The following is a 24,340-nucleotide window of genomic DNA, read 5'->3' as shown; positions in this document are numbered from 1 at the left end:
GAAGAGTACGAAAAGACAGATTGAGCGCTGAACTTCAACTGATTTTATTCTTACAGCGGGGCAGGGAGAATGAACAAATGCGCATGCGTACATCAGTGTTGCCTAGAGCGAATCCAGTGACGTTTTGAACAGTTGCAACTCATTTTCAAACAGAAAAACAGACGTGTCACTAATACAACTCGTGCCTCTCTTTTTAATGTGATATGCCTCCAAAAGTTCTCTCGCTAACGTATCACAACTCCTGCCAAGTATCTTTATCTCACGCAGCAGTGGCTGGCATCTGCCTTCCATGCAAACAGTGCAATGCGCAGGTAAATGCGCATTACCGTTATTGATTACAGACAATTCATGCTCCCGGGCCCGGTCATTAACACATCTCCCCGTTTGTCCAACGTAGGTTTTCCCACATTTTAGCGGTATTTCGTAAATAACGCCCGTCGCACATTTGACGTACTGTCTAGTGTGCTTTTTCTGGCATCCTGACTTTCTGTCAACGCGGCTTATGCGCGGACACAGTCCAGCCAACTTGCGTGGTGCCGAGAAAACAACTGGCACACCAAACCTAGTAGCGACTTTCTTCAAGTTGTGGGAAAGCTTGTGGACGTATGGCACCACTACGGGTTTGCCTCGTTTTTGGTCGGGCCTAGGCGCATGCCTTTTTTCCTTCACCTTCTGGAGCAATGTTTTAGACACCGCCCCAACGACCGAGCTCGGGTAGCCGGCTGTGTGTAGCCTCGCCAATTGCTTATCAAAGCTAGTCTGCATCGTGTGGGGGCACGACTTCATGAGAGCAGATTCAAGGCAAAGAGTGGCTATTCCTCTTTTGACTAACTTTGAGTGTGCCGAATCATACGGTAGCAATTCCTTCTGGGCACGTGGGCTATACTGCCAACATACGTGGTCTTTGTCAAAAAATAAAGACAGATCTAAAAACTGAAGAGTGCCATGGGAAGGGATTTCATGTGTAAATAGCATGTCCTTCCCATGTAGTCTAAAAACATCTAAGACCTGGCTAATGCACTGGTCAACGGTAAAATCATGGTTACTTTTTAAAAGAATTAAAAAATCATCGACATATCTAAAAGCCTTAAGGTAGAACCTATCGTCAAAGGAACTGTGCAGGTCGCGGTCAATTGAAGCCAAGAAAATGTCACACAGCACAGGAGCGACGCAGGACCCGATGCATATCCCTTGTCGTTGAACGTACAATTCATCGTTAAAAGAAATAAAAGTAGACTTTAAGTAGAATTCTAATAAAACCATAAAATTGTCAATGGAAATGCCCACTAGATTCTGAAAATCAACTGGGCCGTTGCGGTCAATGCAATCCCTAACAGAGGCACACATTTCCTGTTGAGGCACTGAGTAAAACAAATCAACTACGTCTACAGAAAAAGCGTGTGCGATAGAGGCGTTTCCTTTCAGGAATTGAATTACATCTCTAGAGCTCTTAGTCGTGAAAGGATCATTCACTTGCAACGATTTCAAGTACTTTAAAAGAAACTGGCTAACTATCTGCTGCCAAGAGCCTTTCTCGCTTACGATGGCACGGAATGGAATTCCTTCCTTGTGGGATTTTGCTGTGAAAAACAGGTTTAAGGAAGCACCTTTACAATCACTTATTGCCTTGACTAACTTCGAAAGATGAAGTTCTGTGCAAAGGGCGACAGCTTGTTTCTTGACTCTTGTTGCCTTTTCTTTGACTAGGACAAAGTTCTTATCTACAGCTTGTTGTGCCTTGTCGCTAAACACACCTCCTGAGAAGACCACGAAACGTCCTTCCTTATCAGACTGAAGAAGCTGGAGGTTATTTTCTTTGAAAAAGGTTACGATGGTCCTTGTAGGGTCTCTGGACTTGTCGGACCGCACATTGTTGGGAGCTCTACCAATGGCATCAACACCTTCCAAGAGGCATCTCTCCTGGTTTTCACTGGTGGCTTTCTTTGAAATCCGTCTATTTAAGGCCAATAAATCATGGGCTGGTATACGTGGTTCATGGCTATACTTCGGCCCTTTGTCTAGGACACGAGTGATGCTTCCCGGGATTACGATATGGTCTTCCGGCACCAACAGACCCTCTTTTCGTGTTGCCTTCTTGTCTCTCGGGACATGAAGCAGTCCTCTAATGCAGTCCAACCACAAGAATTCGGTAGCTTGGGAGGCCTGACGTTTGAGAATCCTGAAACGCTGCTCAGCAATCCATGTAGGGTACGAAGCATAGCAAAGGACACGCAGGACATCCCAGCTATGTCTAACTTGAGCCCACAACTCCGAGCGAAGAATCTTGCAAATGCGCTTGACGTGACCTGTTGATGCCTTGAAAGGACCAAAAAGGAAACTGACCTCAGCTGGCACAAGTCCTTTCCGTAAGCAGAAAGCGATGAACCTAGATCGACACACTGATTGCACAATAAAACTGAGATGGTTGATGTAACTTGAAGTAGACATGGTAGAAAAGGGGCCCACTGTACTAGAAATGTAGTCGAGTAGAACTTGTTGCTGGGCGAGTTGGTTGGGATCTAAAGAATACATTGTTGCGCCAAAAAACGAAAAATAAAGACTTGGGAAGGAAGAGTACGAAAAGACAGATTGAGCGCTGAACGCTGATTGAGCGCTGAGCGCTGATTCATTGTGCCCCGTCTTCCGCTAACGTACGGTTTTAGTAAATGGGCAAACGAAGTAAAACCTCAAAGAAGTTCCTGCGCATACATCTCCAGTTAATTAAAAAATATACTGACGCGAGGGAAGACAACGGCGTCAGTCTTTAGTCCCCCATAGTTCTTTTTTTAATTCTTGTTAGTCTGTACAAACTCGTGAACTGCGAATTCCAGTGCGGCAAGTCAGCAAGTAGAAAACAAATGAGAAAGTTCGCGCATTGCCCGTTGGCAATGCCAAGGCCAAGCACTCTTAACTGTTCTTACGTCAGTGACCACAAGAACGCCTGTAAAACACTCGGTCCGGCAACGCGAGTGCAGCATGTGCCGTGTTCGCGCTCACTTTGTGGTTCTTGAACTGTAAAACAACTTTCGTTCTTTTTTTTTTGTTCCAGCAGCTGTTTGAGCATATCAGCGCCTTTTATCCTCCTCTCGCCTCGATTCGATTGGACAGACAGGATCACGATCAGTATGCAGTTTGTAATGCCTACTGTGCACGTGCAGTAATGTTTGCCCGCGCTGCGACTTGCCTCATTCTTTCCTCGGCGCGTTTTGGGGATTCTCCGATTTCCAGTGTCGGAGAACTTTTTCATCCTCAGACGTTAAAGAGAACCGCCACCCTTATTTGCCCGTGGCTATGCGTCGCAAAGTGAAAGTGCTCATAGCGCATCATTGATGTGCATCGTAACGCAATATGAGCAGACCGGAGAATACCACTGCATTGCTGCTCTAAACCTGTTTAGACAGTGCTCGCAGATCGTCAGCACTCGTTTGGTACACAAACACTCCAGCCTCGTTGCCTTCACGCCGGCGTGCTTGGGCCATCATCTTTCCGGTGTGACATACGCACTCGCCTCGCTTGCACAATTCCTCTTCTTATGTGCAGTTACCTTGCGGCATCTTGCGACTCCTTGCGCAAGCCGTGTCATTCAAGATTCCATGTCATTTCTTTACCAAAAGTATTCATATAGAGAGAAACAGGCAGGAATGTCCGACGTCATTCACGTTTCTTAAAAGCCATGCTTGTACAATTCATTCTGCTGAAGCATAGATTTTGCAGGTACGCAGACTTTTACTGTTCCTATAAAAACAGCTTTTTCTTTGCTTCTGTAGTCGCTTGTAAATGCGGCACTGATGGCTCTCGGTACGCTGTCACAGACCGACCGTAATAGTATATATATTTTTTAATGTCCTGCTACTCGGTCATAGCCAGAAACGATCAGCTGTGAAGGTATGCCATATTCGGTGCTCCAATTTTCCACATTTTCAGAACACCGACTTTCACCGCATTCTCTCCGCCAGTCAACAAGGGGCGCATTGTTCAGCTCAGAAAAATTATTGCTCTTTAACCGTTTTACTCTTTCTACAAAAACCACTTTATAATGAATTTTTTCTTAGCTTATCAAGGACTAAAATACTTTTAGAAAAGCGAAATATTACGGAATTACGTAACTGCAATCGAAAATAAACTAACCCAATAGACGATTTGGGAAGTTATCGCAAAAAACACACCAGACTTGAAGAAAAGGACAACATGAAGCGGTACTGACATCTGATGATTTAATAAAACGAACGCCCAGCTTATATAGATCAGACACACGTCTGCACCCGAAAAGCAACGTAAAAACCAATAAAAAGACAGAACGACCTTCAACAGGAGTGCGATACAAATGCTAAGATAAACGCTGAAGACTACTGAGGCACCGAACACGTGTGTATCACATAAAAAGAAACAAAAGTAATTTCTGAGAAACAGCAACCGACGGCGAGCTAACGCAATCACCTTCCTTTAAGAGTCGCATGACCACTGCCTCTACACTCTCTCTTTCTTGCTGGCCATTTTTTCTGCCGATAATCTCCGTCTTTGATAACAAAGGAGAGCAGCCCAAGCAGCTGCTGTAACGATTAGCCAAGTTTGACCTTCAAGCAGCCCCCAAGGAACGCTCATGCTCACGCAAGCGAATGTTAATGTGTTTACGTTGCTTTTCATGTGCACACGTGTGTCTGATCTATATAAACTCGGCGTTCGTTTCATTAAAACATCAGTTGTCAGTACCGCTTCGTGTTGTCCCTTGCTTCAAGTCTCGTGTCTTCTTTGCGGTAGCTTCCGAAATCATGAATCGCCAACTGGCCAACACCCACACTCTGCTATGTTATTGAATAGACATTGTTTGAGCTATCGGGTTAAGTTGTGATGGTGGCAGTCCCGTCTTTTACTTTGGTTTCGTTATTGGCTGCTGTCGTCTTTGCTACTCGCTTTTGCTATTCACTTTTACTTGTCCATCATTTATTTGAAGCTTGCACTTTGCCAGCGAGAACCGTCAATGCCCTGGTGCCATAGAGAGAGAGAGAGAGAGATAAATTTAATGCAAAAGGCAGGGAAGTTAGGCGGAAGATACATAACCAGTTTGCTACCCTGCACTGGGTAACGGGTAAGAGGAGACAGAAAGATAAAAAAAACACGCGTAATGCGCGATGCACGATGCACGCGAATGCGAAGACGTGGGATCGTTCCCCACCTGCGGCAAGTTGTTCTTTCATCAACTTTAATTGCCATTAATTTATCATTTATTTAATTAATTAGTAAGTACAAGTAATTTCCCCTATGTTGTCCTTAGTGTCTTTGTTTGTCGGCTTCTCATGATAACTTAAGTTAGAGTCAGAAATAGAGTTAGAGTCGGAAACACTTGATATTCACTATGGTTTCCTTCACTTCAATAACTGATGCTCTCTTTCGTTTTGCCCTTGAAACTAGATATTGACGGAGAGGGACCGCGTCTTTGTGTGCATACGCTCGCTTGGTCGGGACATTTATCAGTGAAGTTTATTGGAACCCGACCACATCCGCCGCTGCCACAGAAAGCTATTCCTGCATGCGCTACAGCAGTTCTTGAAGTGTACCGGGCCCAGTGACTGTTTATAGCCCTGCTGTGCGTCCCATAGCGTGCGCGCAGTCATCTCTCTCTCCCTATTTTGCTCTTTATATTTCCCAATTCCCTTACCGCTAGTGTAGGGTAGCGAACCGCAGGCTACTCTGCTTGACCTCCGTACTTTTCCCCTCCTTCTTCTTTTTCTTCTACTGCGTTCATAGTGCAAATCAGCTGACCTTCTTGTGCCGCTTACAGGCTCCATACTAGTGTACCCCACTTCAGTCCACATTTTGTGCAATTGCTTCCCCGCGGTATGAAAGGTTACAAGGAGAAGTACCCTTTACAGGTGTCAGAGGTGGTAGTGTCCTGCCAGACTGGTACAATCTCGCAACCAATGCCGGCATTTTCTCCTAATTTCCTTCACTTTTAAAACGAAGTACTGTCATTGCAAAGCCTCCTGCCCCCTAGTATACAAGTATATCCTTCTGAAGGCACCACCACTAACTTTCTCCCAACGCATCTCTGCCACAACAGTTGCCAGCGCGCTCGCCGCACTAGATGATTGGTTGCGTCGTATCGTCAGCTCACTGCATTGCGGGTGCCATTGCCGGTGCCATCAGTTCATTGCAGAGTGCCCCCGAACATAGCGGTCAACCACAGAACACTCATAGGCCCGTGAACGATCCGCGGTGTCACCACCGCCCGTCGCACGCTACGTGTTGCCGCAATGATGTCGCATTTGGTTGAGTTGCAGCGACGGCTATTCTCTGCTCTAAATAATAATAATAACGATATTTGGGGTTTTACGTGCCAAAACCACTTTCTGATTATGAGGCACGCCGTAGTGGAGGACTTCGGAAATTTTGACCACCTGGGGTTCTTTAACGTGTACCTAAATCTAAGCACACGGTTGTTGTCCCATTTCGCCCCCATCGAAATGCGGCCGCCGTGGCCGGGATTCGATCCCGCGACCTCGTGCATGCTCTAAAGCGACGGGCCCTGTATTGACGTCGTCGTCTGAAGCCGCATCATAGGCAAGTTTGCTTTCACGTTTGTTGTCAGTCACCCGTGTGTTGCTCTTTGCGGGTCTCAATATATCAGCACGCAACAGCTTTCATCGCGATAACCTCTCTATGGGTTTTAACACTGTGCGGACGTTGTCACAGAGTATACCACAAAATATAGGTGTAATCACAAATAATCATAATAATATTAAGAAGATGAAAAGGAACGTCGTAGAGAGGTATGTCATTGGCAGCACAGTATAAGTGTCAAGGGTCAACTAACGATGTGGTTTTTATCTTTCCTAAATGTCAGCAATCACAGACTGGACAGATCATCCCGCATTTCTTGATCCTGAATACACATTACGAAAGCTTCGAAATGTTTTCTCAAAGTGTCATTATGGCGGCTGCAAAGATAGACTTCACAAACATTTCGTAATGAAATTTCGTTTCCTAGTAATTTACATTATCGTAATGACTGAACATGCCAAAATTTCCTTATACAAAACACTTTTTTTTTTGCGAGCAGATTATAAAACTATGTTCCTGCAGCCTTTCGCCTTTTGCTTCTTTTTATTTCATTGTGCACGCTTACTTCAGAATTACAGCTATCCATTGCAGGGTGGCGCTTGAGCTGATTATTAAAGAAGGTTGCCCTCTAAGATGAGCGAACATGTGATGTCGCGCAAGGAGCGATCACATCCAAGCGATCCAGGAAGCCGCGTTATGGGCGGCCGACTCAGCTGAGTGTGTATTCGTTTAGTTATGTGAATACTCCACATGGCTCCCATATTTTTCCTCCCTCCAAGAACTTTTAGTTCCTTCGCTCTTTTAGTGTAATCGCAAATTATGTATTACCATATGGAAATAACTTTAGCGATAGGATTCGGTGAAATAGCACTACCGGTGTGAAGTTGCAAGAGTACCAAGCATTCTAGAAGTTAGAGTCACCAAGAAGTCTCCGCTGTATTGTTACAAGTGGCGTGAGCGTTTTGTGTATTAATTGCCATCTGAAAACATTATTTCGTGTTTGTAGGCATCAGGCATACTAAATTCAGTTGTAGATCCACTTATAACTTCAGGAATGAAAGGAATTCGAAGCAAAAACTGGATTTTCGCGTGCAATTTCAATGCATTTTCGTCGCTATCCGCGACGACTGTGAAAGTTTTCTCTCCGAAATAGGCTACAGCTCAAAATACAGTTGCCTGCTTACGAAATTTAATAGAAACTGAAAAGGGTATCAACAAGAAGTATACGGTGAAGCATCGCCAACATTTGCCGGCAAGACGTTAGAGGCGGTACAAGAAAGGAGCATCTGCGCCGTGTAGCCAAGAAAGGCTGCAGAAACCTGAAACGTCAGAGGATTGCAACGACCATGAAAGACAAAAAAAAAATGTGACCCGTGAAAACGCCTTCCGAGATGCACCGGAGGAAGCACGGCATAGTACCTAGAGGGGGTCGTGTCGGGCTAAGGCACTACGTTTTGATGTGCACGCTTTTGTTTGAACCCTGTTCAGTATTTTTTTTTTCTTTGGTGGCTCATTTTTTCTTCTGGTGAAGGTGGACCTAGTAAAACAGCAGAAATACTCGGCAAAAGCTTGTTTATGGAGAAGTGTGTGCATCGTCCCCTTTTTCTTCGTTATTTATTCGTTGCCCGAGAGTGCCAAAAGATTAATCGAGTATCCACTCCCTTTCCCCTATATTCCCTATGCTTATTCACTATTTTCATTCTCCGTCTCGTGAAGCTGGCACGGGTGCCTCACTCGTATAGTTGGAATTTTTGTTTTCGGCTTCTTTTTGTTTTGCGCGGTGTTTTTACGTTGCGCGTCCTCTGGTTAAGCAAAGTTTTCGCTTTGTTTTGTTGCTGCTACGACAGCTACGCTGTTACGTCAAGAGCAAGACGGCGAAACGTCGCCCGCCTCAACTAGCTGGCACTAGTTCATGGCCTTAGCAGACTTTTTTTTTTCTGCGCGGAAGCCAGCACGCACATTTGCTCGTACTAGCGCCAACATTTAAAAACTGGCGGAACACATGTCGCAAAACGCTGAGGCGACACGTAAAATACCAGCACTGGTATTCACTTTTTGCATGCGAAAAACTAATCCGACAGCGTGAACTCTGTCTTGCGCACCGGTATCTAGTATCACTGGAGTCCACCAGTTCTCATATTGTACTTTAACGGTTTGAAGAAGTTGCATGGTTGGCTTCCTCTCCAATGCGGCTATATCTATTTCTATTTCTATTAAGCACAATGCGCTGACTTCTAGTGAGATTTCAGTGCACATTAGGGAGCCCCGAGTTTTCGAAATCAACCCCCAACTCTGCGCTGTAGTCTCCCGTAGCATAGTTGATAAATCTGGGATATAAAGTCCAATAATTTTTCCAAATCACATATTTTCGGCATTAGAAGTTTTCAAAAGTACTGGACTCGTGTTCACAAAATGCTCTTACGCTATAATTGTTCGTTAGAGCGAAATTGCAGCCAATTCTGATGCTGGACATAAGATTTGCGAAGGCGGCCAGCACAGCACTCGCGAACGATAAGCTTCGTTAATTCGGCGCCTATTTGGGAAGCTTGCCAAATTTTTTTTTCGATCTTTTGTCCTCAATTTCTATCATTCATAATAAGATTATTGATATTGCGGTAATAATCTTTTGTGTGTATAACCAGCTTCGGGTTAGTTTTTCTTGTTAGCTCTGGTTAGTTCTCGTTAATATTACTCAGATTTGGTTAGTTTTTCTCTCAAGCGTAATACTGTGCTGGTCAATGTGTGCGTAAAGCTTAAAGGACACTCATGATGCTCACATTTAATTTATTCAAAGCGGATTTTAATTAAGAATGTTTTGTTGAATCATTGCTGATGCTCGATCCAGCTGAGATGCTTATTTCGAGCTTTATCATACGGCACCTCATCACATAGTATGCTTCCGGCATTACGCTCGAAACAAATTGAATACCGAATGAATAGTACATCTGCACGTTTGTAGCTGTGCGGAAAGCAGCGTCATACACAAATATTTCGCACAAAGAACATAGCATCACAAATTGAGATCTTAGACAAATAAACGGCTACATTACAGGAACATCAAACCTTCTTCCAACGGCGTTAATTTGGAAGCTCTTTTAAGCCGGTTATCGCAGCATCAACACTCTTTAATTAATACGATAGGTGTATAGAAGATCGCAGATGTTCTTACGTTAAATACGCGCAGAGTACAGAAATTAGGATTTCTTTCGCACCTAGATAAAAGTTGTGGTAATTTTTTTTTTCACTGTTGAGTTTTTCAGAGAGAAAAATCTTTCCTCTCGTGAGAAAAAAAATCTGCAAACACAGGGACAGGGAAGACCTTACGCATCGATTTGACCGCTGTAGGATATGCACGGTAATCAGCAGTCCTAATACTTGTATTTGCTCAAAACCAAATCTTTGTCTTCATAAATCTTTGTCGCTATTTCTTTCTGTGTCAGACTTTCGTAGTGTTCGAACAACTTTGATGTAGTGCAAAATAAAAGCGAGAGCTGGGGGTTTTGTTCGTAAGTTCTATCCGTCAGTGGCCGGCCGCCTTCAATAATTATATGTCCAGCACAAGAATTTGCTGGACTTTTCTCTTAAGTACAATTATAGAGAAAACTGTTCATTAAGTGTCATAGATAAACTAGAGCACGCTTTTTGTGCGACCGCAGGGCTTCATACAGACCTCTCCAATAGGCATAAACAAATAATGCATGTTCATGCGATAAAACTCCAAAGCAACGTTATTACGAGTTTTCTTGTGGAAATCGCAGCGTATGTATTTGCCGGCCACAAGTTTTGCTTGTCACAATTGTTCGGGCTGTGCATTAGTCTGAAACTTTCTATATTTACGGCTGCATTGCCCACGTAGACGTGTAAGGGTGCACCATAGTCGTTATTTGCTGTACGCTATTGACGCTGGCGCGACTGTCATGTCATGTGGGAGGCGTTTATATTTTATTAGCCCGCAGACTCGGAAAAATGTTGTTACCTCAGTAAAGCTATGTCATGTTCAAGCTGTGTATATACATTGTCATTTCGTGCCATTGAGTACGCCCATAAAGCAAACTGCTGATACCAGGGTCCTTCAATACTTTTTGAAGGGCCCTGCTAATATTAAGGCAGAGTAATATTTTTACCAATATTTTCTGGTTGACTGCCTTGTGGGTGTCTCCTACGTTGCAGGGAATGGTTTCGATAAATCCTGAAATTTCTCTGCGATGTATGGAAACCTACTCTTTCTATATGTGCTTAAAAGATTTTGACATTGTATATGTCGCAGGCTAATGTTACTTTATTTTTTTATTTTTCATATAAAAGCCCAAACTCATAAAATTTAGAAAAATAAAACGAAAATGGATTCCGGAAGGCATTTATTATAAACCGAAATATAACTAGAGATGTTTTCTCGAAATAGAAGGCTAAATTCACCTTTCGACATATATAGCCCTCTTAGGCAGAATATCAGTCGTCAGCTGGCAATCTACGACGTACATGTTGGCAAATGCATAGCCAAAGCCGTATTCATATTCAAATGTGATTGCTGGTGTTGTTTTTAATTTTCTTGTCGCTGTATCTTGCGCGCGCCCTTCCGATCGACATCGTGTGTGATTTGCATTTCTGTTTTTTTTTTGTGTTGCCTGGTGAGCTCGGAAACGCGGAAGCGGTTTTAGGCGACCTTCAAGATAAAAGTTGTAGACTTCACCGACGCGAACGGCAACGTCGTCTCTCAACGCCAGTTTAACGTTTCTGAAGAGAGCGTGCAATGTTGGCGTGCACGAAAAGGACAACTATTTAGCAGACTTCTGAAAGTTCAGATGAATGAGACTGTAACGCCGATGCTGGATGAGCGATGCCATTGTGAAAATAAACATTTTTGGCAGTATTTTTGTCGTTTTAGTTCGAAAGCACTGCTAGGCAACCAACCAACCTGGATTTCGCCTCTGTCTGTATGAAAGCTCTTCATGGAGCCCCGTCACCGTGCGCCCGCGCGATTTGATTGTATAAAAAATAAATGTTTGGTGCGCTAACGCGAAGCAAATTCTGGGAGCGTAAAGTCATTTACTATAGTGCTAGGAAAAGGCAGTGTTTTTTCGGTGGAGTTCGAAGGAAAGTTGTCGTGGTTGCAGGGTTTTATTTTACAGTGCTATACCTGATGCTGTCGGCACTGGCTGGGCTCGGAGCGCCGGCTCGACGCCGCTGATGCCGAGGCCGCGAAAAAAGCAAGTGCTAACGAAACATCCGAACAGTGACAAAGCTAGGGTTAGCGGGAGCTAGGGTTAACGTTGCTAGCGCAGAATAGTTCGTGATTAGCCAGAGCTGCACTGTCAGCCACTTTTTTCTTACTTTTTTTTTACTGCAAGGTACAGGATCGACCTATATACCCATTCGGCCTGTAATCCATTTTACACGGTACGCATAATTCACGAAGAGAAATTATATTATCGACATGAGCCTTTATTATTTTTTTATGCTATCTTCATATCACCCAGAGAGAAAGAATTCGCTAAATCTTGTGAACTTCAGCTTGATGATCTTGGCTAGTTTTTCTCAGCGGATCCTCACTTAAGATGACGCTTTTGGAAAGTAAAAAAGACGTAGGTAAAGTTCACTTGCGGTGGGACACCGACTGATCCGCTGTTACTGATGGCTTTATTAGGCAATTTTACTGACCGGCGTCCTGCGTTGCTCTTCGGGTTGCGTTGCTCTTAAATAATGAGGGGAAGGAATAAGCGCTAGATATATCAGGCAAAACTTGCCTGTACACGCGGAGTAGACGTCTTTCTTCTCAGAGCCGCTTCAGTGAGATCATCTGCACATTCAGAGCGCGCTTAAATTCCACTTCTTGGTGGCAGTATCAAAAGGGTTTACAAAAGCGTTGTATTATTTATTTGCTCGTGCAATCGGTGTCAGTGTGCAATGATACGCGATTTTGATTTAGTGTCACCAGGTGACGCGCAAAATGTGTCGAATTGTGTGCTTAAAAGAAGGCATCTTGTAGTGGTTGTAAGTTGCCCAAAAATCGGTGGGCCGGTTGGCCTTGGGAGCGCGCGCTAAAACCACAAATGAGGCAGCGCAAGGATGCATGGGATGAACCTCTCTGGAAGTCCGACAAGCGCAGAACAAAATTGGCTTTGAGGAAAGACTCAGGAACATGGATAAAGATAAGTAGGCGGCTAAAGTGAACAAATGTCTGTACCTTAAAAGTGTGGATACAGAATCAAGGGAGAGGTCTTTGAAAGTTGGCAACTAAGTACAGGGTAATGTAAAGTGTAAATAGAGAACCAGGAGTCATCAGAAAGAAAGTGAGAGAAACAGAGACAGCGATTTCTATGCAGACAATGGAAACAAAGAAGAATACGGAGATTTACAAAAATGGCAAGAAGGATATTAGAAAGGGACACCTGTACGATAACACAAAGGGGAGTGACTTGATATCTGAGGCCCGAGCTGGTTTCCCGAGATCAAAGACGTGCCGGAGCAAAAATTTGCAGCCAAATGAGGCATGTATCTGCTGCACAAAAGATCCGGAGTCAACTGGGGACATACAAATGGACTGCGAAGGTATTCACCCAGCGAGACCAGTAGGAAATCTCCACCTTCCAGAAACGCTGGGTTTAAGAGTAGGAGGAAGCATTGACCGGTGGGCAGTCGAGATAAGCAAAAGTTGTTTATAGCAAGGGTCTCCAAACTACGGCCCGCGGCTTGCGGGCAGTTTTCCCCTCCAAAGCCTCCGCTGTGTCTTCGCCTGAGAGCGGAGCCTCTTTATCCTACCTGGCGCTATTGAACTTTTTCCAGGGACCCGACTTCAGTGCAGTAACAAGATCATGCTATGAGGCCAGCTATCTGTGGCAGCCCGACCCATTCGTCACCACACGCGATTATTACGCGAGCAGCATGCGTGACGCTCCAATTGGCTGGTTCAACCAAGCCATGACGTCAGAAAAAGAGTCAAAGATGCCGCGACTTTGCCCGGGCACGCTGGGCCCAGATAGCATTCGCCAGCTTTTCGTCCACGAAACTACATATTTTATAAAGCTAATTTCTTCAGTTTACAACCGGTAACAAGCTTGAGTCCACGGCCTACGCGATAGGGTAACAGGGTAAAATATCTTTAAGCTAACATCTTGTTCAAGGCGCGGTAGGATATTCCATCTGGTCCCGGTGATGAAGAACGCCTGCATAGAGCAAGAGTCGCTTCTAGTTCCTCCATTGTGAAAGGAAGGTCCATGCGGCAGTCGCGTGAAACAGGGATGTCAGCGGGGGCTGGAGAGCCTGGACCAGTTGCTTGGCCAGCGACCCTTGCAAAAACGTCTTCTGCAACTTCAGCATCCAGTCACCTCTAGAAGAGCGCCAGCGCTTTGAAGGGGAAGCGTTGTTCAGGGAAGGAACGCAGACCACGTATGGTTCTCTAGATGTGGGAAAGTGTATTTCGGTGGTCTAGTGACTGGCAAAATATTGTCCTACGTCGAGATGCCAATCTATGCATGTGACGTTCAATTTTCTTTTGTAGTCGTTTGGCTGTCCTGAGGTCTTCGATAGATATTGTACGCCGGTAACGCCGCTCCGCACGGCGTCCGAGTGCACGAAGCCGCTCCAACTCTATATCCAAATCCGTGTGCTTCGACAAAACCGTGACCATGCTCATGGCGTTTCGGATTGCAGACTTGATTGTTTCCTCTAATCCAGAGGACAAGCCCTCTCGACAAGCATCTTCCATGGAGGAAGTAAAATTAGTCCAGTCAATTAATCGAATGGTGTTCCGTGGGAAGGACCTGGACATCCCTTTGATGACAAGGTACGTGGGAATGTGATCATTCCCGTGTGTCTCGATATCCGTAAACCATTTAACACATCTTGTGAAAGAACTGGAGACGAGAGCTAGGTCAAGACAGCTGCCATAATTCACGCCTCGTATAAACGTTGGGCTGCCGTCATTCAGGAGTGAAAGGCCGTGATTTGCAGGCGAAGTTTGCAAGTTTTTGCCCTCTTGTATTTGTCCTTGTGCTTCCCCATGCCATATGGTGCGCATTAAAATCTCCGATGATGACATATGGAGCAGGGCACATCGACAAGATGTTCGTTAATCTTTTGGGATCAAAATTACTTGAAGGCGATATATAAACGCCTACAAGTGTAAACATGAGTTTGCCCTGTTTAATTGTTAGGCAATCATACTGATTGTCATCATGAGGCGGAATCGGCTGGCTAACATAGGTCAGTTCTCCACGAATAAAAACGATGACGTTGCTGTATGCATTAGTTGTTGCGGATATAACAGCTTCGTATCCCGATAAGGTGACTGCTTTTGACGCGTTAGGCTCACATATGACAATGATTGGGAACAAATTAGTATATATATATATATATATATATATATATATATATATATATATATATATATATATATATATATATATATATATATATATATATATATATATACTGACGAAAGTCCCAAAGGCGTGACTTTAGTCCTCTTGTGTTCCACTCGATGATTGAAGCTGCCTTGACTTCTTCTCGAAAGGATGGGCGATGGTTGGCCATGTCGCTATTCGAGAGACTCAAGCACTGGGCTTAAGGCGTCCAGCACTTTTAGTGCACTTCGAGCAGACGTGGTTCCAGGGTTCGACAGAATCAGTCGAATGGTATCTATGAGGGGACGCAGCATTGAAATGACTTGACGATCTGCTTTTGACGTGTCATCAGTGGCAGGAGTAGGCTCCTGAGCGGGCTTGACGATCTGTGGTTCTGTGGGAAGTTGCTGCCTTGGAAGCGCAGGCCATTCTTGCTGAGAAAGATTCCTTTCAGCCGACTTTCTTGTGCTGTTCAGCCCCTTTTTGGCCTGATTGGAGATTGTCGGCGCTACAATGGAAAGCCCTCTCTCCTTTTGTGTGTCTGCCTTTTTTGATGAGGTTCAGTGACGCCGACGCCGACGCCGGATCGTTTCAGCAGGCTCCCTGTGTGTTGAATTGTCCCGAACCATTTGCTTGAGAACAGCGACCTCTTTCTCGATGCGAGGCAGTCCCTAGAAGAGGCAGCATGACAACCATTACAGTTGCCGCACTTGAGGACAGTAGCCCGGCAAGTGTCTTCCGTGAGAGGTCAGCGCACCGGGGATACAGTAACGAGTTTGGACAGACCCCCTTGTCATGTCCAAGCCTAAAGCACTGATGGCATTGAAGAGGCTTTTGTACGAAGGGTCGAACAGGGTGTCGGAAGTGACCGACTTTGACAAGAGATGGTATGCAACCGCCTTTGAAAATGAGTTTGACGCAGCGCGAAGTTCCAAGGCGGCTCACATGCGTGATGACAACACCCTCACTTGTTGGTTTTACGAGGATAGGCAAGTCCGCGTTGGGAATGGCGACATCAATGTCATAAATTATACCTGCTGTGTATGCATTGTCCATCGGGATATAGGAACGCACTTTGATGCGTCCTAGCTCCGAGATTTGCTTCAGTTTTTCGAGCATTCTCCCGTTGGAAACATCGATTACGAGGACATTTTTGCGTGTATTTATCCGAATGGCCTTAATTTTATTCGGCACGACCCCTTCCACGAAAACAGATAGTTCTTGCCTGTTTAGCAGTCGGAGGTTGTTTGAGGGCTGTTCGGGTACGAACACGATGGCGTGAGGCCAGCGTACAGGCCTTCACTTCAGAGTCGCCGTGCTCGCTTGCGTTGATGTATTCGCGTTTACAGTCCTCCTTTTGGCCCTCTTTCTGCGGACAGAGATAAACCTATCATCCGATGAGTCTTCACCCGACACGGAGTACAGCTCAGTGTCCTCTGTGTCACTGAGCACGCTTCCTCTCTTCCTCGTGAAGGACAGCCTTGATGACCTCTGGCCAGGAGGGCCTCTGAAAGGCTCCGCGTCCATGGCGACAAGACCGGGAGCCGAGGCACCAGGAAATTCCGACGATTTCGCCAGAAACCAGAGAACACAGATAGAAGCGTTATACCAAGGAAACACCTTGTCGTCTTCGAATCTAAGGAAGAGAGAAAACGTTAAGGAGACATAGAGAATGCTAGACTGATAAATCTGTATAGATTACTTGAGTAGCTCAAGCAGGCTAGGTGATTATTTGTCCCCGTGCAATTTCGAAGGGGTTGCCAAAAATGATCATCATGATCATTATCACGATGGAACGTGTATTGAAATGAACTTTCTAGAGTGACAACGTAGCACAGAGCATAAAAGTTTAAAATTAGGTGCATCAAAAAGATTTAAAGAAAGGCTCAGTAGCATGAGCCATCACCCGTTTCAGAGGGGATGTTCATGTCATCTGTGTCGTCATAATCACCACCACCACCACCACCACAGTCATTGTCCTGTGCTGTCAATCGTAATTCCTATCACTTCATATTGTCAAGGAATATTCATTTGATTAAGGTGTTTTTCATACACTCCCTGGGCTACATCGGTTGTGCAGATGACATAACTAATGAACTGGACAAAGGGACCACAGTGCCCATAAGTGAGCTGCTAGTACTCCGCCCGCGTCAGGCAGAGGTAGGGAGTTGGGCTACAAACTGTGTCAGAAATTGATATTTCCTACCCTTTTCATATAATAGGAATATCAACGTTATCGAAAATATAACCATCATTTAAAATCAAGTCAAAGTGATATTAAAAAAAACTGTTAATTTTCTCATCTGCTTCCTTTGGCTTCCTGTGCATGGTTACATCAACCGTTTCTTACGTATTTTGACAATCTGGCAACGAACGCAAAAAGAAAGGAGAAACTGCATCGAATGACGGCCTCGTGCTTGTGCCTTCGAAATTACGAAAGTTACTCTTTCAAGTTTCTGCGAAAGAATGGAGGGAAATGTATTGTGCACTCCTGGATACAATACATTTATTCCCATCTAGTTTTGTGTTTCATTTCTCCCCGCATCTCACACTGCTTGCTTCGCTCGTTAAACGTGTCACTGGGGAGGGAGTTGCTCTCAGTTGTCTCTCTGCCTTTCTTGTCTTTACTTGCATCCATGAAAAGTTCAAAGCTTAGACCTTAGTTTGGAGGGCGTGTTTCGCGACGCTCAGGGAAGACTTGTTTTAATTGGGGAACTTTGGATGCTCGAGAAGCAAGTTAATTGCTTTCGAAGGGTTTCCTAAGCAGGTTACAAAGTTGCCGCCGTTGAGGAAAGCATAAAAGACTTAATTGCTTCGGGAAGGCGCCGTTTACCATAACATGTACGCCTCGTGTCACGTTACTCCAGTAATTTTTGCGCGCTCACTGATCGGCGACTTTAAACTAGTTCCTTTCTTATGTAAGAGTGGGGCGCTAAAACATTAGGATCAAAGTTCGACTAATAAAATTGTGAGCGAGGAGTATGCCGTTTTCATGACAAGCCGTGCAAACAAACGCTTCGATGTTGCCCACGCTTCACCTTCTGCATGCGAAGGACCAGCCGCACCTGAACATGTCACATATGAGGTGTTATAATAATACCTCATATGTTTGTTTAGGCTGCAGCTTACCGATACTTACTATTCTTTTCTGAAGTTAGCGCCACTGGTAAGTGTAAATAATGTTTCGTTTTCAAGTGCTGGGAAAGCCTAATTATAAGTGTGATAGAGCGATTGCGCAAACGATCTTCACAGAGACAGTACTGTGAATATTTGAAGGCCAAGGTTTCTTTTCGTTCTAACTAGAGCAAAGATGACAACGTCTTGGCTTTAGTGGACGCTTAGCGGCCAACTTAGCGGGCGATCTTTAATTCATCTTGCTGGTACGTGTTTTTCCGCGCGCAGGCGGTCAAATGCTCACCTTCGCAGTGCCGTCGACTACCATATCACGGCCGAGTGACCGAATGAATTACGACAGCAGTAGACTGTCGCAGCGTGAATTTTTTCCAAACGTTGAAATATGCCCCTACGATACAGCGGGTAGCGTATATCGATGCTTAAGTGACTGACACCAGCCGTCGTGGCGTGATCCCGGGCGATGTGGAATTTCTGAGCCAGAACAATTGTGTCGTATATGTCAGCTTGTAGTCCTAGTAGTGGCATAGAGAAGCCACTTTCCCTTCGTTTCGCAATGTATTCCTGACAAGGCGTATTTTTTTTTGTTTACCGCTCTTAACGTCCCCCAAGCAACGCTAGGAAAATGAGAGAAGCTGTTGTGGATTGTTTAGTGGCACCTGGGCTACTTCAACACTCGCCCAAAGCTCCGCACACGAGTGTTTTGCGCATTGTGCCTCAATCAGACAGTGGCCGCCACTGCTGGGTATCAAACCCATGAGCGCGTGCTCTGCTGCAGATCAACGATATTACCCGCCGTGGTTGCTCAGTGGCTATGGTGTTGGGCTGCTTAGCACGAGGTCGCGGGATCGAATCCCGGCCACGGCGGCCGCATTCCGATGGGGGCGAAATGCGAAAACACCCGTGTGCTTAGATTTAGGTGCACGTTAAAGAACGCCAGGTGGTCGATATTTCCCGAGTCCTCCACTACGGCGTGCCTCATAATCAGAAAGTGATTTTGTCACGTAAAAACCCCATAATTAAAAAATCAATGACATCGCCACAGAGCTACCGCTGTGGGCGCTGGCGAGCTTTAACGAAACCGACAGCGAACGGGTTCTGCGAAGCTCGCGGATATAGGGGAAAGCGTTAACGAGAGATATGGATTCTGAAATCGTGCAACCCTGAATTTCGAGCTAGCGCAACTGTATCCTTTTTTTTTCGCTGTCTAATATATACTCCGTGTCTTGTCCGTGCTACACCACCCTCTGAAAACGTAGCGGCGTCGTTTGCTTCTCACGTCTGTCGTTCACGAGAATTCGTACATATTGAGAGCAACGCCGCCAGTGTGCGTGAGAACCTGAGCAAAGCAATTATGTGCTCCTTCGTCACCTACAAAAAAGAGCACGCGTTCTAGACCTCCTTGTCAGCTATATAAGACACTAGGATTTGCACGTGAGAAGACCACTCGGATGTTTTCGTTGGGGTTTAACGAAGAGCGCTCGTTAATGTAGTAAACAGTAGAACTCAATTCCGTTCTAGTCCCTAACGCTTTGTGCGAGGGCGTTTTGCCCGTTATTAAGTCTACTTCGACGTCAGCTGATGAAAATTCTTAATGGCATGCTTTTTAGACGTGCCCACGTCTAAAGGATTGTATCCTTTCAGCTCAGAAATTAAATATATGCTCAAGCCCGCTTTGCGCGCACGTTATACTGATATTTTCATAGGAAGTGAAGGCTCCCGGCGATGTTTCTGTAGGTGCTGAGAGAAGTTACCGAAAAAGAACCACGTTAGTTATAAACGAGAATATCAATAGAACTCTCTATTTAGGGTTACGCCGATGAGAAGCCATTGAACGATTGGTTACCCTCCAATACTGTTGTACTTTAACTTGTTAAATAAAGTTTATACTAATTGAACCGTCCTCACACCGCAACATGCGTACAGGCATTTTTTTTTTATGAATTATACTGAGCGTCAGTTCAGTTAGTTGACACCGAAGATGGAACCGGCAGCAGGCACCAAGAATGGGCAAAGGCCTGCGCCATAGACAAGGTTTCAAAACGCACGAACCGAGACTACGGCGATACGTGCAGAACGAGGGTTCGAAGCAGCGGCTACGAATGCATGGGGGCGTGAGCGGTGCTTAGGCTACAAAATGATGTGCGTGTTTTTTTTCTTGGTTTTTTGTCACTCTACTTAACATTTAGGGCACCGTAGTTCTCACCAAAGCGGCTGGCTTGCACTGCCATTCATACTCGTGTGTCTGTTGAACTCTACAGGCTCAGGAACGCAACGTGTGTCCTGGGTCTCGCTTTCTTTTCTCGCAACGAGGGTCACATAAAGAGACGTATCCAGGTTGCGAGGCCGTTTCTGCAGTGTCTGATTCCGAGCTGCAGTAGTTAGCAGTGTGAATCCTTATTTCACACGCATAACAGGGGTCTGGTGAAGGCCTGGGAGGCACTGTTGTGCTGTATCCTCAAAGGATTCGAACGAGATTTTCATTTCCGGCCGATGACGGATACATGGAGGTCGAATGCAGATCCTAGAAACCTCGGCGCGTAGTAGAGTTCGTCAGACATGCGTTAGGGAGGGGCGCACTAGGCAAAAAGCAACGAAACATTTAGGGCACCGTAGTTCTCACCAAAGCGGCTGGCTTGCACTGCCATTCATACTCGTGTGTCTGTTGAACTCTACAGGCTCAGGAACGCAACGTGTGTCCTGGGTCTCGCTTTCTTTTCTCGCAACGAGGGTCACATAAAGAGACGTATCCAGGTTGCGAGGCCGTTTCTGCAGTGTCTGATTCCGAGCTGCAGTAGTTAGCAGTGTGAATCCTTATTTCACACGCATAACAGGGGTCTGGTGAAGGCCTGGGAGGCACTGTTGTGCTGTATCCTCAAAGGATTCGAACGAGATTTTCATTTCCGGCCGATGACGGATACATGGAGGTCGAATGCAGATCCTAGAAACCTCGGCGCGTAGTAGAGTTCGTCAGACATGCGTTAGGGAGGGGCGCACTAGGCAAAAAGCAACGAAAACTTTTGTCTCTTTTTGTTCTTAAGGCGCTACTTCAGGCACAAACCTTCGTAGATAGCCCAGAACTATGTTCCGAGGGGACTGGGCAGCTGCTTTCATCGAATCTACCGTCTCTTTGTCTCAGGGGCATTTCGTCCCCGTCTTCTCCCTTGTTTTCTTGCCCGACGCAGTGCCCGTGACGCCCGGGCAGTCAAGCGTAAAGCTCCTGGGACTTTTGTCGATCTTTTCGCGAAAGCACTTGTAAGCATCCTCTTTTTTTCGCCTACGAAGAAGCTGGCCATTCATAGGTGTCTTCTTTCTTGTCGCAACAAGAAACGTTCTCCATCAACAAGCTAAGCGGATCATTTGCATAATATCGCTCACTGATATCAACTTTACCTCCAAAACGTTACGCGACATGCTCGGTTCATGCGCTATAGAAAAGATACGAAACGAATAGCGGCCACCACCTGATAGAATGTCCACAAAAAATAAGCTTGTGTGCCAACTCTACATAGCTATTCATTGCTGCAAGAAGAGTTTTACATTGTCCAGCCATTTCAGCTAAGAATTTTTTTGCTTTCTAAGATTGGCCGACATTTGTTTTTACGAACTGCTTTGTGCTATTGGTTCATGTTTTACATTAGTATCTCTCCTAAATTTTAAGTTAAGCGTTTATGATCGCGCCTGGGTTAATACTCCTTTGCGTTGCCTTATTAAAACCATGTCAAGTTCGAAACAACCATTCTCGTGGGCGACGAACCAGACATCGAGATTTGAAAGCTGCTCGCTCGTGAAATCGGTCCGTAATTAACGGGCGTATTGACATCGTATCTGGGTATGTCTGCATACGCGAACGAACAGGCGCCAATTGACTGCGCACCGTTATTATACATATGAATTTATCTGTAGGATACCACCCCCCGTCTTTTCTTTCATTGTTAAGTCTGTTAGCTGACAATGTTCGCATTGTCAGAGATGTCGGCAACTATACTGGAATTTCTCATGCTATACAAGGAAGGGAGTTGCACGTTCTATGCAATAAAGAAATGACACTTCGGGAATGCCGGAAAAGTCCCGACAAGAATAACAAGGAAATAACGTACAACCACAAAGCCCTGTGGGTATATTTATTCCATTCCATACAACCATTCAGCACTGCCGGGAACTCACAGTAAGGAGAAATACGAAAAGAAAAGGAGGGAAATACAGGGAGTTTAGACAAAGCATAGACCGGCTGGCTACCCTGTGCTCGGTTAAAGAGCTAAAGGGAATAATGGTGATAGAAAGACACACAAGAAAAAAATAAAGAAGAAGAAAGAACACGCTGAAAAGTAAGCTACGTGAGTGCGATAAAGCGCACAACACTTCTCAAGGTCTGTCACTCACTTCGCTGGTTCTCAAGAAGCGCAACAACGCGTTAAGCGCCTTTTGTGCTGAGAATGTTCTGGGCCAGAGCCCCGGGATTCTCGTTTCCGACAGAAGGTGATTGTCCAGTGTGTATAATGGGGTTGAGAGTTCTTTTCTAGGCGCACTGAAGCGAGGATGTTGACGAATGTGATGCGCAAACGTCTCGTCACATCCACAGGTGGCGCATGTTGTCGTATTCCTCAGTACAAAAGTCTAAGTGTTCACCCCATACCGTATTTCTTTATAACCAAAACAAACGAAAAAAAAACATAAGCTTCGCCTTGCCATTAACAGAACGCTTTTGCAGCCACAAACCGTTTAATATTGACAAATACACCATACTTTCCAAGTATGCTTGGTGTCATACTTTGGCGTAAAAATTACCGAACTAAGGCTAGTAGTTCAGTTTGAAATAGTCTCGTTAGAAACCGGAGCCTTTGTTTACAAAACTCCATTCACGCAGGCACCCTCCGCGATGACGCGGCTGTCATAAATACGTGTGTCAAGGCGATTGCCTCGTTGGTACACCGGGCACTAGCTTAATTCCCAAGTGCAAGAATGCTACATTGTAATGGAATACTCTTATTTAAAAGAAAACAAAACGCATGTGACTACATGTACCAATTATTCTCTTTCAGTGACAAGAAACCGAGCCTTTTTTCAATCTGTTTCTTGCATTGGCCAATGTCACAAAACTATTCGTTCGTAAGTGCTGTTTGCAACTGGCTGGTCGTCTTCCCTATCAACATGTTCAGCATTAGGATCGGCCGGAATTTTGCTCTGAGGAACGATTCTAGCGTAAAAACATTTTTTTCAATGCCGACCATGAGTTCAAATGGTAGAAAGTAAAATGGAGTAGTGCATTATCTAATGCTGGTAGAAAGGCTAGTTTATTGCTGGATGTGTGAAAGTAATTACCATCGCAATATCAGATAATAGCACAAGTGTCTTCTTTTGGTTTCCCGCTTGCGTATGCTCTGGTTCTCGCGCGGAAATTTTTCGCAAGAGCAGTTCCGAGCCAGTGGTAATGTCCGGCATATCAACGGCGGTGGCCGGCCAGTGGCGAAGAGCACATGCGAATGAAAAGCTTTGTGAATTCAGTCCACGTTTCGCGAGTAGAGCCGATTAATTGAGTTTGGCGTCCTAGCACTAAAACGTGCCTCTGCGTCACACTCTTTCGCAGGCGGCAAGTCCAGCGCTTTCAGCCTGCAACGCCGCTATTTTCGACCCAATCGCACTGCTACTCCGGTGAAGAACCATGCATCCGAACAGGCTGACGACTGCTCGGTCCCACGCGCACAGACCGCGTTCTCCGCAGGAGGTGTGCGTAGCATTCTTGCTGACAGCGACGCTGGCATGCATGTCCCTATCGAGCTTGGCGCACCCTGCCGACGCACAGCAGGATGACAATTCGCTGGACTACTCCGTCTTCGGCGGCCCGCCGCCGGAACCCTCGCAGTGTCCCGGCGGCGCTGGCTGCGGAGATGTTGTCCTCGACTCAGGTCGGGACAGTGCCCCCTCAGCTGAGGTCGTGGCCCCTGCGTCGGACGACGACGGAATTGGTTCGACGTCGGACGGCGGCGAGGAAGGCCCGGTGAATGCGGAGGCCGAGACGACAACGACAGCGGATCCGAGTTCCCACTCCGAGTCGTGGTCGCCTACTGTCGTGGGACCCAGACCACCACCGGCTGAAGGGGGAGGAGGAGGAGCACCGGCTGTTCCCGTGGAGTACACCATCCGAGCGGGAAAGACCAACATCACTGTCAACGGCACCAGGACCAGTCACAGGGTGAGTGGGCCTTTTATTTGTTTGGTCGGAAACAGAGAGTGCTGCCGCGGCGACGTTCGCGGCTGCAGCACTCTTGAACCCCTCTGCATTGGTGAACCTATGCAGAGCATCCAGA

General features: G+C 45.7%; 1 protein-coding gene across 1 annotated transcript in view; it reads left to right on the top strand.

Annotated features, from left to right (window-relative positions):
• Positions 1–24,340, top strand: part of Ccn (cellular communication network factor protein Ccn) — a 325,338-nt gene that overhangs the window by 184,748 nt on the left and 116,250 nt on the right. The window contains exon 3 of the mRNA XM_075684966.1: positions 23,620–24,225. Coding sequence (XP_075541081.1) covers positions 23,695–24,225 — 531 coding nt within the window. The 5' untranslated portion in view covers positions 23,620–23,694. The remainder of the gene's footprint in view (positions 1–23,619; positions 24,226–24,340) is intronic.

This window comes from Dermacentor variabilis, chromosome 1 (genome assembly GCF_050947875.1).
Source record: "Dermacentor variabilis isolate Ectoservices chromosome 1, ASM5094787v1, whole genome shotgun sequence".
In the NCBI taxonomy this organism is placed as follows: Eukaryota; Metazoa; Arthropoda; class Arachnida; order Ixodida; family Ixodidae; genus Dermacentor; species Dermacentor variabilis.
This window is presented reverse-complemented; position numbering and strand designations above follow the sequence as displayed.